At 39.7% G+C, this 16,445-nt stretch overlaps 1 protein-coding gene across 1 annotated transcript in view; it reads right to left on the bottom strand.

Moving 5' to 3' along the window:
• Positions 1–2,128: 2,128 nt before the first annotated feature.
• DRG1 (developmentally regulated GTP binding protein 1) overlaps positions 2,129–16,445 on the bottom strand; it is a 50,923-nt gene continuing 36,606 nt past the window's right edge. Inside the window, exons 5-9 of the mRNA XM_004449767.5 lie at positions 10,418–10,587; positions 5,504–5,634; positions 3,573–3,740; positions 3,184–3,306; positions 2,129–2,426 (exon numbers count right to left, since the gene is read on the bottom strand). Coding sequence (XP_004449824.1) covers positions 2,327–2,426; positions 3,184–3,306; positions 3,573–3,740; positions 5,504–5,634; positions 10,418–10,587 — 692 coding nt within the window. The 3' untranslated portion in view covers positions 2,129–2,326. The remainder of the gene's footprint in view (positions 2,427–3,183; positions 3,307–3,572; positions 3,741–5,503; positions 5,635–10,417; positions 10,588–16,445) is intronic.

Below are 16,445 nucleotides of genomic sequence, written 5' to 3'. Positions count from 1 at the left end.
AACAAACCTTGGTCCAAAGTAGCTTGATAGCTTGATGAAAAGAACATGGATTCTCAATGACAAAATAGCTCCTTTGAGTCCATCTGTACTCTGGACAACTCACTTCTTCACAATCTGGAAGACCAGTCTCCTTCCATTTTACCCAGTAAAGTTAGTGCTTTCTATTAAATACAGCTAAAAGCATTCTAATTAAGGGCACAGAATAATGAGTTTGGTTAGTGAGGAACAAAGTCAGGAAAGAAAGCAGAATATGTAATAGAACAGGAAATTCAAGCCATGCTGTTAGAGTCAAACCATTTAGTCTCGAAGTTCATAAGGAGAAAGATATTAGCTTTAGGGAAGCACCTCCTTGGTAGCCCTACCCCAAGCAGCATTCCTAACAAAACTACACCCCTTCCAAGAACTCAAGTCTAAGGCCAAAGAGGAGAATGAAAAAGACTGCCAATCAGTTTCCCATTATCAGAAATCTCCTTAAATACAATTACTCCCAGCCCCTAAAACTTCTGATAATGTCCTTAATACCCTCTCTCTAAAGTAGCCCTGACCCCACCCCTTCTCCTAACATAAGCGATACTCACAGATTGAGGGGAGCAGGGTGCCAAATGATGGAAGCAAGGCCTATTTCTAACACATCCTGAGGCCGAGGATGAACTGGATTTCAACAACTTTCACTCCCCAACTTCCTGGCAGTGCTAAATGTTTGCTCAATGAACATGGATTTTGGCCAAAAACCCAAAATGCTCTGGCTGGGTAACAAATCTTGCTGGAAATCCCATAGGCCAGAAAGCCAATGTTTCCCTGCAGAGTTGGGGCAGGCTCTAAATATCAAAGCCTGTATCCTGAGGGTAGACTGGGATACCAGGCCTGTGGAGATTATCTGCTCAGTCTGGGTAAAGCTCCAGAAAGACTATCACAGGGAAATAAATCCATCACTAGGGCAGCAGAAGGAACAAGCACTGGACAAAGGCCAAGAATGTAAATAATCCCACATTTTTATCACTCACAACCTGCTAGAAGCCCCAGCTTACCTCATTTAAAATTAAACTCACTCTCTTCCTACAGTCTAGTTCCTCTTCCTAAATATCTCAGAGAGTACCCTACTCTATCATTCTTGAGACCCATACTAAAACGACTTTTCTTCCAAAGAGCAAGGCGGTCGGTGGGTTACCAGGTTTAGAGTTCTCTTCTGTACCTGTGTGCCCACACCCCTCCCTCTGCCCATGTCACTAGCCCACCCCACCACACCAAGACTTTTGCCAGTTTCCCATTAGAGCAATCCCTTAAATTCCCTTATTCCTGGCCCCTGAAACCTCTGTACCTTAGAACAGTCTTTCCTGAGTAGTCCTGACCCCATCCCTCCTAACCTCCCACTCCACACAAAAGTGTACACACAAACCTTCTGCTCTGATCACACTGGTTGCCTCACTTGCAATGTTCTGCCTCCATGATTTCGCCCAGGTTAAGTGGTTGAGGCCAGGACTGCCATGGGAGCTCAAGCAGAAAGGTTGGGCTACGGGAAAGGAGATACTTAGTGGCCCAAGTGGCAGCATGGTTCAGCGTAACAGTCAACCCAGTATTAATGATGTACAGCTGTGCTCTTAGGCAAGCAGGGAGCCCAGGAAGGGAAAGGGCCAGTGACAAGCATTTTCATCGAATGCTCCTTTGCCAGATACTATGCTAAACAATTTCCAAGTACTATCTCCCTTAATACTAACAAGCACCACCCTAGAAGATAAGCGCTATTACTATCACCACGGTACTCGAGAAGTTGAGTGTTAAGGATTCCCCAGCTACCTGTGAATCTGAAATTAAAGCCCCAGTCTGTCTAACAGAGTACTTTACTCATCAGCCATGCTCCCAAATGGGCTAAACTTGGAGGGAATAATCAAATCTTTCCCCTTTGCAATGTCATTTAGGAAAGACCACTGAAAGGATTGAAGGTCACATCTAATTAGAAGGGTTTCCCAAGACTAATCACCATTAAGATGTTATGTGACACATTTCTGTCCATTTCATATGCAAGAGTAAGCTCCCAAATGCCCTTTCTGGATCACGGTACATATCCTCCCTTCATGTGGTCCACACCAAAATGAATTCTCACACTGACACATGAACTGCACACAAAAAGGATGGCAAACTAGGTCCTTTATGCAGTTCAATATATAAGGACACAAAGAAAAGAGTGAAATTCCAGTTTGGGTGCTTCCAGCTCTCCCCTCTAAATCCTGACTCAGCAGCAGCTAAAGCCAAGAATGGGAATAGGAATGGATGCGTGGTCATGGGGAAAGCTGCTACAGTTGGCTCAGCAGTGGAAAAAAGGAAAATTTCACTTCTTCACAATCTGAATGACATCCTCGTCCTCCAATGTATGGTCTTTACCCACTTTCTGAGGATTGTGCTTCACAGAGAGACCCCAGACCAGAGCACTGAATGGAAGGAAAAAAAAGAACAGTCAGTCTGAGAGATAACTGTGTATCAATGGGATGGAAAATGATGGCCATATTGATATTATTATATTGTCTTTGAGCTAAAACGTCTTTAAAAATCTGTTCCCAAAAGGAACTGCTAAATTAAAAATCATTAAAAACAAAGCAAAACAAAAAAACAGGTATCAGAAGCAATTAAAACTGAACTGGCAAAACATAAAATTTTCAAATGTATTAACAAAAACATTTAAATAAATACAAGGTGACCATGTTACTAAAATGAGAAAATGACTTTTTAGCAAACATACTAAATGCCAGCAGTAAATTCGGTGCTTCCTATTTTGTTGATGGCAATATAAGCTGGCTCAATCCTTTTGGAAAACAATGCAGCAATAAATATCTTGAGCCATTAACAATTTAGTGTAATGAAATAAAGAGAACAGTTTGTGCTTAAAGACTAGAAAACTAGAGTAGGAAATAGCATGGTTATTAAAATGATAAATATAAAACTTGTAGCACATGGAAAACATATAGTAAATGAAGAAATGCTGGGGCCCTCCCTATCTTAAGAGGTTCCTGGAGCTCTTCCTGCTCCAACTTGTCATGGCTTTAAGAAGACATGGTTGAGTTCTAACCAGGCAACCATTACAGTACCCTCTCTGCCACCTAGTTTCTTTAAAATTACCTTAATAATTCCTAGCTAGCTAATGGGATCAGCTCACAGGAAAAAGGAAGCACCACATGCCCATATACTTACTATTTAAATTCTTTGATAAGATTTTTGTGAATCTTCATGCAGAAATCCTCCACTGTGGTCCTGGAGTCAGGCAGCACCACTGGGGATGTGTAGTCTGGTAACTGGCCTTTGGGCTTGGTGTAACTAGAATGGAGGGATCAAAAGTTGTCTTCTTCAATGAAATGTTTCATGTGTTGAATGCAAACCCACCTTCTATCACCCCTGAGAAAATCAGGTCAGGACAAACTCCAACCCAAGGAAGAGAATGCCCTCTATACTACCAAGCAGATGATAGGACTAATTGTTTACAGTTCCCAAAATAGACAGATTTTGTTAATGAGCTCCAGAGGGATAGTTTTAGGAGAGTCAAGTTTAAATCCTATAGTATTTTTCCTTATCCAGAGACTTACATCCTTACTAGTTTCAGATAGTCCCAGATCTTTTCCAACAGGTCATCAAAATTCCAACGGTGGTGGGCAGAGATGGGTACGCAGTGAGGTACCTTATAGATGATATCCAATTCCTCAATGGAGATCTGGTCAATCTTATTTAACACATAGATACAGGGGATATAAACTCTACAGAAGAACAAGAAAAACAGCATCAGCCTGGAGATGTCAGCAATACTGTCAGCCTGATTATCAGCAGCCCCTGTTCTAGGACCCCAAATCAGAAGCTCTCTAAAAGGATCAAGAGAAACAGATCAGGGGAGCAGATATGGCTCAAGCAGTTGAGCACCCACTTCCCACGCGGGAGGTCTCAGGTTCAGTCCCCAGTGCCTCCTAAAAACAAAAACAAACAACAAGCAAACAAACAAAAAAACTAACTCGGGGGGCCAATGTGGCTCAGTGATTGAGTGCCACCTTCATCATATGAGGTCCTGGGTTCAATCCCCAGCCTGGCACCTCAAAAGAAAAGAAAGAAAAAAAAAATCAGCCAAAAAAAAGGCTTTCTGCCAAAATATAGTCCAAAAAGTAACCTATGGATTGAGAAATAACAGAATTCAGACTCTAGTCTCAGTCATGCAGCTGATTATTGAAAGCATACAGTAGTGGAAAAACACACAAGCTTTAGAGTCACGGAGACTATTTCTAATCTCAGTTCTGTTACTTCCTAAATAGGTGGCCCTGGGCAAGTTACTTAACCTCCCTCAGGATTAGTTTCCCACAAGCTGTTTTAAGACTCATAAAAATGTAAGTGTACTTTCTAACAATATATTTCACAATAATTTTTAAAGACTAAAAAAAAATTTAACCTAACAGCTACTGACGTCTGTCATATTCCAAGTGTTCAGTCAACACGGTGGTTATGAATACTAATATAGTTAGGCAAGTCACAACTTCTCACACCTGTTGCCTCACTTGTAAAATGCCTAACTCAAAAGCATGGTTTTTGTTTTCAAATGAGGATAAAATAAATTAATCTAACAAATGAATAGAAAACCAACGAGAAACTATATCCAAATGCTAGGAATAATTTTTAAAGTGCTGAAATTTTTGAAGTATTAATAACAGTAATGTTTCATGGAATAGGACTTAAGCTGCATACTCTTAGGTTGGAGAGAGCAGACAATGCCAAACCTGATTTGAGATTGTAGGGCAGGCTACAGGATTTCTCAGATGGACTAGTTCTGGGAGAGCACAGTGAAAAACCTACTCTATTACATGACGCAGAGCTTAGAGGACAGCCGAGTCAGAGCAAATAACTGAAAAAAGGAACCTGATTATCATAAATTTCAAAGCAAGAAAAGGTATTAGAAATCAAGACCAACCCCTCATTTTACAGCTAAAGAAACGAAAGCCCACTATTACTGGCGAGAGTAACACAACTAGAATTAGAATCAGTATCTGGTGGCGGACTTGGCCCAGTGGTTAGGCATCCGTCTACCACATGGGAGGTCCGCGGTTCAAACCCCGGCCTCCTTGACCCATATGGAGCTGACCCATGCGCAGTGCTGATGTGCGCAAGGAGTGCCATGCCACGCAGGGGTGTCCCCCGCATAGGGGAGACCCACGCGCAAGGAGTGCGCCCCGTAAGGAGAGCCACCCAGCATATAAGAAAGTGCAGCCTGCCCAGGAATGGTGCTGCACACATGGAGAGCTGACACAGCAAGATGACACAACAAAAAGAAACATAGATTCCCATGCCGCTGACAACAACAGAAGCGGACAAAGAAGACACAGCAGATAGACACAGAGAACAGACAACCGGAGTTGGGGCGGGGGGGGGGAGAGAAAGAAAGAAAGAAAGAAATCTTTAAAAAAAAAAAAAAAAAGAATCAGTATCTGCTATATTTGCAATCCGATATTGTTTCCATTACAAGGTTACACTCAGTGGGTACCTGTTTCCTTCCACCACATCAATGAGGTCATCAGCTGTGGCATCACTACGCAGAGTCACATCAGCATTATGAATTTTGTATTCCGCCAAGATGCTCTTCACAGTGTCAGCATCCAGCTCACTTTGTGGGCACTGAACGTCAGGCCAAGAAGAGAACGAATGGGTCAGAAAGGAAAAGATCCGCCAAGAGTGCCTATCCATATACTTGGATAATCCTAGCTAAGGTGCAAATTCATTTCTAAAGACAGCTAAATAGGTTGAGAGCAGTTGCCTTTTAGTAGGAAATACTTAAAAACTGGGAGTATATGGGAATTCTGTACCTTCTCCATGATTTTTCTATAAAATCTACAACTGCTCTGATAAAAATATATAAACTTAAAAAGCTTTCTAAACTTGAAGGAATCTTGAATGCTAAAATTTCAAACATTATCACAGGACAATGGGAAAGATCTTTGGGCAGGACACTGTAAAACTATGCCAGTCATGGGGCTTGTATTATTTTTATAACCGTCCTGTAGGTTTGAAATTATTTCAAAATAAAAAGTTTAAAAAAATCATCTGGGGGAACGGATGTAGCTCAAGTGGTTGCATGCATGATTTCCACACACAAGGCCCTGGATTCAATCCCTGATGCCTCTTAAAAACAAACAACAAATAGAAAGGAAAAAAACCTCTCACTGGGGACCAGAAGTGGCTCAGTGGTTGAGTTCCTGTTTCCCATGTACAAAATACAAAGTCCTGGGCCCATCCCCAGTACATCCAAACAAACAAACAAACAAACTGGACCTACAATGTTAAACTTAGTGGAAAATTCTCAGTTCTCAATTATAAGACTCAGAAGAAACATCTGATAGAAATGATCACACCCACCTATCTGAAACACTCTTTACTTGGCTTCCAGGATTCAAAACTTCTTCCAGTTTTCTTTTTCCAACTTTGAGAAGTCTTATTTGCTGATTCTCCTTATCTCTCAACCTCTAATTACTGGTAAGCCCCAGGGCTCAATCCCTGAACATTTCTATTTATAATCACTTCCTTAGTGATCTCCCCTAAACTCATGAATGGTTTAAAGTTGATGACCACAAATTTCTAACTCCACGTGAGATCATCCCGCTGAACTCCAGATCCACAGGCCTACTTGACAGTAATATCTGGATGTCTAATTGGCAAGTCAAATTTATCCTGATCTTTTCCTCTACTCCAAACCTGTTCTATTCAAAATTCTACCATTTCAGTTCATGAGAGTCCATTTGTCTAGCTAAGGACAAAAAACTTGCAGTCATCAATGGCTCTCTCTCATAATCCACATTCAATTAATCTATAATTCCTATTAGCTACTTTCAAAATCTTTCCAGAATTAACCATGTCTCACCGGCACTGTTACTCTGGTCCAAGGAGCCATCATTTCTTGTCTGGATTATTTCAATAGCCTCATGAATAGTTTCTTTGCTTCTGCTTTTAACCCATTTCAGTTTACTCTCAACACAAAAGCCAGAACAATCCCATCAAAAACTAAGTTGAATCATGTTTACTCCATGGATCAGAACCCGTTACACATCTCTTACCACTCTCCCACTTACACTTATTCACTCTGCTATTCCTCAAACATGCAAAGGCATGCTCTCAGGCCCCCTGCACTTGGATGTTCCCTCTACATGAAATACTCTTCCCCAAGACATCCACTTGGTTCACTCATTCATGTGGCCTCAGTGAAGTCTTCCTTGACCACCATACTTAAACCTGTAACCCTCACACCAACACTCCTAAGCCATACTTTATGTCCTTAGTTTTATCTTGTAATACTCTGTATTTTACTCATTAATTTTCCACATTTTTAGCACACATGAAAAAAGCTTTATTTTCAATGTAACATTTATGTAATCTAAAGCTTTTAACAAAGTAAAATAAGATCCCTACGTTTTTAACCTTTTAAAATACATTTTTATTATAGAACATATTAAGCATTGAAAATTGTAGAAAAAATATTATAAACCCTATGAACACTGCCAACAACTTATGTCCCCAGTCAGCCCCAACTTATTATTTTGAAGCAAATCCTAGACATAGGATTTTTTTTTAAATTAATTTTATTTTATTTATTCATTTTTTAAAAAATATTACATTTAAAAAATATGAGGTCCCCATTCACCCCCACCACCCCACCCCACCACTCCCCCCCCAATAACACTCTCCCCCATCATCATGTCACATCCATTGCATCTGGTGAGTACATCTCTGGGCATCGCTGCACCCCATGGCCTGTGGTCCACACCATAGCCCACACTCTCCCACATTCCATCCAGTGGATCATGGGAGGACATACAATGTCCGGTAATTGTCCCTGGAGCACCACCCAGGACAACTCCAAGTCCCGAAAATGCCTCCACATCTCCTCTCTTCCTCCCATTCCCCGCACCCAGCAGCCACCATGGCCACTTTTTCCACACCAATGCCACATTTTCTCGATTATTAACCACAATAGTTCATGAATAGAATAGACACAGGTTTTTAAGTGTAACTATTATTATACTGTGTATCTCTCAAGTCCAGAGTTACTTTAAATTAGCATAATCGTAATATATTCTCAGACTTTATCATTTTTATTATCAGATATCCACTATCCCAAATGACTTGTAATTGTTTTGTATTTTGTTTTGCAGATACTAGAATATAATAAAATCAGGTAAATTTTTATCATATCTATGTTATCTCTTTAACATATATTCTCTGTTTTCCTTGCTATTTTTTGGTTGATGAAATCTGGTCAACTGTCTAATAGAAAACTCCTGTATTTTCAATGTAACATTTATGTAATCTAAAACTTCTGGGAAAGTGGATTTGGTTCAATGGATAGAGCGTCCGCCTACCACATGTGAGGGCCAGGGTTCAAACCCAGGGCCTCCTGATCTGTGTGGTGAGCTGGTCCACGCCCAGTGCTGATGCGCACAAGGAGTGCCATGCCAAGCAGGGGTGTCCCCCACATAGGGGAGCCCCATGTGCAAGGAGTGTGCCCTGTAAGGAGAGCTGCCCACACAAAAAAAGTGTAGCCTGCCCAAGAGTGGCGCTGCACACACAGAGAGCTGACGTTGCAAAATGTCACAACAAAAAGAGGCAGATTCCCAGTGTCGCTGACAAGAACAAAAGTGTATACAGAAGAACACACAACGAATGGGCACAGAAAGCAGACAACGGGGGTAGGGAGAGGGGAAGGAGAGAGAAATAAATAAAAAATAAATGTTTAAAATTTCTTTCAAAATAAAATAAAAGTGAAAAGAATATATTGACAAGAATTTTTATTTTGCTCCCCATTATATCTCTAGAGCATAAAATAATGCCTGGTCTATAGATGCAAGAAAAAGAACGTCCTCGCGCTTTCAGTCTGGTTGGGGCAGCCAAGATTGAATGGGGGAATACGGGAAATTTTAAAAACACAGGGAAGGGAAAATAATCTTTGCAACTCAGAAATAAACCTGTAAACAGTAACCACCTTTTTACTCCACAGAAGGAATCTTTTTGAAGTTGGAATTACATGAGAAGTGTTGGAAGACTTTGTCCCTACACTCTTGCCTTCTGGTTGATTCCTTCTGGTTAAAGTTGTTTTGTTTTTTTTTTAAGATTTATTTATGTATTTATTCCCCCCACCTCCAGTTTTCTGCTCTCTGTGTCCATTCACTCTGTGTTCTTCCGTGTCCACTTCTATTCTTGTCAGCGGCCCCGGAATCTGTGTCTCTTTTTTGTGTATGTGTCATCTTGCTTCATCAGCTCTCCATGTGTGTGGTGCCACTCCTGAGCAGGCTGCACTTTTCTCATGCTGGGCCGTTTTCCCTATGGGGCGCACTCCTTGCGTGTGGGGCTCCCCTATGTGGGGGACAGCACTCCTTGCACACATCAGCACTGTGCATGTGCCAGCTCCACACGGGTCAAGGAGGTCCTGGGTTTGAACCACTAACCTCCCATGTGGTAGGCGGACACACTATTCATTGAACCAAGTCCGCTTCCCTGGTTAAAGTTTTAACAACTTTGAAAGGTTAAAAAAAGAAAACTTGATTAAAAGCAAGCCAGTAGTTCTCTTTAGTCATGGAGTCATCCTCAAACATTATAGGAATACTATGAATTGGACTTTTAAACCTTTTTTTAAATTTTATTAAACCAGTAATAAACATGTAGAATATTAAATTTTGAAATGACATAGTTTAAAATAACATAAAATATAAAATACTTAGAAATAAATTTAGCAAAAGATGTGGAAAACCACAGGGAATTATAGACAGAAATTAAAGAAGACCTAATTGTACATTAGTATTACAAAACTCCTATCATTTCTTCCCCCGAAAGATGTCTATATTCAATTCAATATTAACCCAAATCCTGGCAGGTATTAATCTTAAATGGAAAATATTTTATTTCTATTTTTCCTTTCACTTTTTAAAAAAATAAATAAATTGTATTGATACATATTAATTAGGCATGCAGTTCACCTGGGGTATGCAATCAGTAGTGTTTGGAGTGGTCCCATGGTTGTGCTTTCATCCCTTCAATCATTAAAGCATTTTCATTGTTTCAATAATAATAAAAAACAAAACAACAACAAAAATGCCTACCTTACAATTACTCTATAAATTTATGTTGAATGAATGAAAGAAAACACATGACATTGGCAGCAATCTACTTCATGCAAGCGTAAGACTGGTCCAAACCATCCCAAATAGACACCCAAAAACATGAGTGAAGTTGTAAAGGAAATTCTGAGACTGACTCTTGCCCTATTCTTAAAGTCTTCACAAAGTCATTGTGTTACCTCATTTCATGCAGAAAGAAGCTAGATAATTTCCAAAGATCAATGTCATTGCACCTCAATCCATCACTCCCCACCCATTCTTTCAGCAGCCTGCCCAATACTGCCTTCCCCACTTACAGTGGCTGTGAGATTAATGCCTCCTTTATCCTTCTTCTTAAAGCCGATGTTGGGAGGCTTGCTGTTCAAGCGAATGCCAAAACCCTCCAGCTCATTTTCAATTATCTTCTTATGCCCCAAGGGTTTAAGGACATCCAGAACAATCAGGATCAAGTTACAGGTTCGGGCCACTGAAGAATTGGGAGGAAAAAAAAAGGATACACTAGCAAAGTTGAATGAAAAGCTTAAGTAACCCAAATACTCAAATAACCAACACAGATTTTTCTACATGTAAGAGACAAAGGATTTTTTTTTTTTTTTGGTAAACAAATACACACAAGTCTTTGGGAGTAGGTGTTCAATTCCTATTATTTTCTAAAAAATGAAACAAAAAAAAACCCCACAAAACATATAAAGTCATTGAGATTACTAAAGATTTATTCCAGAAGTCAATATGCAATATAAGCCTTGAAGTCATGAGAAAATAGCCCAAGAACTGATGTATCTTCTATACATACTAGTAGAAACACTATTCAGAATGAAGATACCAACCAAGCAAGAGTAAAAATCTCTTTCTTCTCCTTCCAGGACTCCCACCATATGTATACTGGGTACTCTTGATGGTGTCCCATAGGTTCCTCAGGCTCTGTTCACATTTGTTCATTCTTTTTTCTTTATGCTCCTTACACTAGATGATTTCAATGGTCTTATCTTCAAGTTCTCTGACTCTTTCAACAGCTCCACTCTGCTGCTAAATCCCTCTAGGGAATTTTAATTTGTTAAGGAGGTCTTCAGCTCTGTTTGATACCTGTTCATAATATCCACCTCCCTATTAATATTCTTTTTGTGGTCATCTATCGTTTTCTTGATTTCCTTTAGCTCTTTGCCCATGTTTTCCTTTAGTTCTGTGAGCATATTTAGGAAATTTTTTTTAAGTCTTTGTCTGGTATGGCCCAGGTCTGAACCTCCTCATTGATGGTTTCTAATGCTTTAATAAGCTTCTCCTCTGCCTGGGCCATCATTTCCTGTTTCTCTTTAGGTTTTGTAATCTTTTGTTTAAACCTGGACATTTTGTATTTTAATGTTATTGCTAGAATTTAGACTCTGAGGCATCTATTCCATTCCTTAAGCTTTCATACAGCTAGTGTTATGACAGAGTTTTCCTTGAATGCCAGGAGCTAATAACAACAAAAACAAAAAAGAACATACCTGTCCCAGTCTTTGCACATAGGGGCCTCCCTAGTCCTAATCTTGTCTTGGGCATGTATACATGGCCCTAGAAATTCCATATACATGGATATGAATGCCCCCACTTACCCAGCAAAGTTTCCTCACAGTCTTAGGCACTATACTGTATATCCTACAACCCAGCAATCCCTTGCCCCAAGTAGCCAAAACTTGACTACTCTCCCACCAAGTTCTGTAGGACTTCTGTGAGCTGCCTTCCACATGGAGGACAAATTCTGGGATGGCAAGCCTGAAATTGTCCTAGTTCAGTCCCTCAGGACATCAGCAGACAGACGGGATCAGACATTCATGCTCCCAGTATGTGTACCAGGATTACTCCACTCCCTCCACCACTGGAACCACAGACCCACATTGGGAGCGCAAGCTGGCTCTGCCTCAAGCTGGTGAGGTTGTGGGGGACAGGCCAGCAAGGGCACACAAGACCTTCCACTTTGAAATTATGTTTTTCTTGATTTAGTGTTCACCTTGTTCCTACAATCCTCTTTTCTGGAACTTCGAAAAAGTCATTTCTGCCAGTTCTTACTAGTTGGGCAAAGCTCTATGAGGGGACAGAGCCCCAAAGCACCTGCCTACCACATGGGAGGACCTGGGTGCAGTTCCCGGTGCCTCCTGGAAAAGACGAGCAACACAGCAAACTGACGTGATGGGCTGGCACGGTGAGCTGATGCAACAAGATGATGCAACAAGGGACACAAAGAGGAAAACATGATGAGAGACACAACAAAGTAGGAAGTGGAGGTGGCTCAAGCAATTAGGCACCTCCCTCCCTAAGTCGTGGGTTCCAATCCGCAGTGCCTCCTAAAAGGAAGACGAGCACACAATGAACAGGCACAACAAATGCAAACAATGAGGGGATGGGGAGAAATAAACAAACGAGCATAGGACTTTACAATACAATGAACACTATAGTAAATGATGGAATATATAGTTAATAGTATAATTATAAAAATGTTTTCTCAAATGTACCACACTAATGCAAGATGTTAAATCAGGCAGTAAATGGAACTCTGTATTTTATGTATGATTTTTCTGTAAACTTAACTTCTCCAATAAAAAAAAAAAGGCAATACAAACAAATAAAACACAACAAAACATTACTACATTTAGCAGAAAAACCACTTCTAGATCTATGTTGCCCATTATGGTAGCCACTAGCCATATATGGCTAAAAATGGGACAGATGCTGGATATTGTATGTCCTGGCATGGTAGACTGGGGGAGAGTGTAAACTATAATGTAAACCATTATCCACGTGGAGCAGCAGTGCTCCAAAATGTATTCTCCAAATGCAGCGAATGTCCTATGATGATGAAAGAGGTTGTTGATAAAGGAGGAGTGGGGTGGGGGGTGGATATGTGGGGACCTCTTTATATTTTTTTAATGTAACATTTAAAAAAAAAAATAGAGGAAAAAAATTATAGGAACACAAAGGAGAAAAAAATAGAAATTAATTAAAATTAAACTAAAAGTTCCTTAGTCACATTTTACACACTTAATAGCTACATTAGACAGCATAGATATGGAATATATCCTTTATTAAGGAAAGTTTTATTGGACAGTACTGCTCTAGATATTAATTCTTGTCACTTTTAGGAACTGCAGATTATCTTCTATTGTTAGTTTTGTCCAAAATAACTTTTGCTGAATAGAAATTCTTACCTTTGATAGAATACACCATTTTTTTCTCTAGTGGTTTGTGCTTTTAAAGTTTTACTTAAGGAGTTCTTTATTCCCTTAGGTCATGAATATATTTTTCTATTTTCTTCTACAATTTTATATCTTTTATCTAGATTCTATTCCTGTATGTAGAAAAGATGATGGTCCAGTTTTATTTTTTCTCTTCAAAATGAACTGGTTTTCCCAGCACTTTCTCTCTTTTCCCCTTCTATTTGCAGTGCATCCAACCTATTCTAATCACATGTGCTGCCACCGTGCTAGTTCAAGTTGTTATTATGCCTTGCCTGTTTGAACATTACAGTCCTCTAAGTAGTCTTCCTGCTTCCATCTTTGCCTCTTTGTACTATCTTCTTTTCACTGAAGCTTCTTGAAGCTGTTCAAGAAGTAAGTCAGATCATTTCATTTCTTGGCTTCAAATTCTTCTCATGTCCTCTTACATAATTTCAGTGAGACCCAAAGTTTTTATCATAGCTTACCAGATGATAAATGAACGGCTCATGGGTTCTCTTTGAACTCCTTTCCTACCATTCTCCCCTTCAATCACTGGGCTTTGGCAATCCCTGGCCTCTTGGCTGTTCATGGACTACATCAAACACTGGACTGTCTCTTCTGGAGAGTCATTTGCCACATTTCCTTGCTTCAGGGGTCCACTAAATATCACCTCAGGAAGAATTTTCCTGACTAGCATACATTAAATACCACCAACTACCTTGATCACTATTTCTTTACTCAGTTTTTTTTTCTATGGCCTTTATCAGCATTAATGAATCTCGGAACCTTCATGCTAAGTTAAAAAAGCCAGACACAGAAAACTACAATTGTAAGATTTCACTTATATGGAATTCAAAACAAATGTAACCTAGTCTATGGTGACAGAAAGAATAGTAGTTGTCTGACAGTATAAAGTTGGCTGCAAAGGGACTCAAGGAAACTTGGAGATGATGGAAACCCTCTGGGTCTTAATTGCTGTGGTGAATACATGAGTCTGTACATTTGTCACCAAAGCATATGCATAAAATGCGTACAATTTACTGTTTATAATTTAAACTGCAATAAAGTTGATTAAATATGCTAACCGAAGCAAATGTTCCAATCAAGCTGGAGTGACAGGCAGGTGCAACAAGCTGACACAACTGTATGAGACAACAAGGAGACACAAAGAGGAAACACAATGAGACACACAAAAAAGCAGGGAGCTGAGGTGGCTAAAGTGATTGAGTGCCTCTCTCCCACATGGGAGGTCCCAGGTTCGGTACCCAATGCCGAAGAGACAAGCAGACACAGAGAGCACACAGCAAATGGACATAGAGAGCGGACAGCAAGTGCTCAAGAGGGGGGCATAAATTAAATAACTAAAATAAATCCTATTTTTTAAAAAAAGATATAATAGATATATATGCCTGACTAGGGATGGGAGATCAAGGGTTCAGTTTAAACACATTTTGCTTTTTTTTTCTTTTTAATAGTCAATTTTATTCTTTATTGTCTTTTTTTTAAAAGATACATAGATCACACAAATGCTACATCAAAAAATGAGAGGTTCCCATTATCCCACTCGCCACCCCCTCAAACAAATTAAGTCTGAGGTGCCTACTGACATCCAAAGAGAGATGTAGTGCAGACCAAAGTTTACAAGAAAGGGAAAGGTGCTGCTATGCATTTCACAGCCATTAAAGTATAGATGAAAGCATTTAAAGCCTTAGAACTGAGATAACTCTCCGAGTGAGTGTAGATAGAAAAGAAAAGAATCCCCAAGACTAGCCCTGGGTCAATCCAATTTTAAAGATCTTAAAGATGAGGCAGATAAAGCAAAGGAGACCAAGAAAGATCAGTGGTATCCCAGAGACCAAGTGAAGCAAAGTTCTCAAGAAAGATAGAGTGATCAACAATGTAACATAAGGATTTATGCTTTATATAGTTAGGAAGTACCTGGTTTGGTTTGGTTTTTTTCCATAAGTATTGCTAAAAAATAGCCATTAGGAAAATTACCTATCTTATATCAAAGTAGTTTGCCTCCAAGATACCAGTATCTCAGTTTTATCCTCTCTTTTGAGTACATTTATGTTTCCTAAATTGTTCTTTGTTTCTTTTCATAAGCTAACACAGCTCTAAGGATTCTTGTTTTCTACCCAATACTGACAGCTTGCTTTACTTAGGAGCCAGTCCCAGTTTGAGACAGTGTAGATTCTGCTTAAAATAACTTTTTCGTTTAAGTATTTGCATGACTATTAGTGCTCTGAAGTCAAATAAAAAGTGTACAAGTTATAAATACAGAAGAACAAATGTATCATACCTAAAAAGAACCCCTGAAATTTTTCATTCTGAGACTATACGTAGATTTCAGTTTTGTGCTCTCTGTAAGTTGATCAAAATGTCTGAAAGAAAAAAAAGACTAAAACTGCATCTTTCTATTTATTACTTGATGTAACAATAAAGATTAGTTTCATTTAACAACCAAAAAAAAGGCTTCTGGACGGATGGGGAAGGTCGTTTACCAAAACAAACAAAAAAATCATAATAGCATTGGTCTCAAGAGTAATAATGGATGCTAGAGGAAAGCAATCTTGAAAATTCTGAAAATGAGTATAAATATCCTATAAATATCCAAATTAATAATTAAGGATAAGGGTAGAATAAAAGTACTTTCAAACTGCAAAGACTCAGGAAACAGATGTGGCTCAGGCAATTGGGCTCCCATCTACCATATAGGAGGTAGAGGGTTCGATGCCCAGGAGTGCTGCCCTGCTCAGGAATGCTGGCGCATGCAGAAAGCTGGTGCAGCAAGATGACCCAACAAAAAGAGACACAGAGGAGTGATAAAAAAAGATGTAGCACGTGATGGAGCTGGACTCAGATGGGATCTCTTTTCACAAGCCTTTCATGCTACTTTACTGGAATTGTAGTTGGTGCTGGGGCTTAAGATATATCTAGGGGATTTGAATCTCTGGATTGACAATATGATAGCCAGGCCCTGACCTCAACAGACTACAGCTCCTACACTCTGATTTATTGGACTTACTCCACTCAGCTAACATGGAGTTGAAGAATGTCAACCACCACACCATGGAGCCTACAGTGCCTACAACTGAAAGCAGGAGGATTGCATCCAATATCCATGTGGAAT

This window comes from Dasypus novemcinctus, chromosome 19 (assembly GCF_030445035.2).
Source record: "Dasypus novemcinctus isolate mDasNov1 chromosome 19, mDasNov1.1.hap2, whole genome shotgun sequence".
NCBI classification, from domain to species: domain Eukaryota; kingdom Metazoa; phylum Chordata; class Mammalia; order Cingulata; family Dasypodidae; genus Dasypus; species Dasypus novemcinctus.
This window is presented reverse-complemented; position numbering and strand designations above follow the sequence as displayed.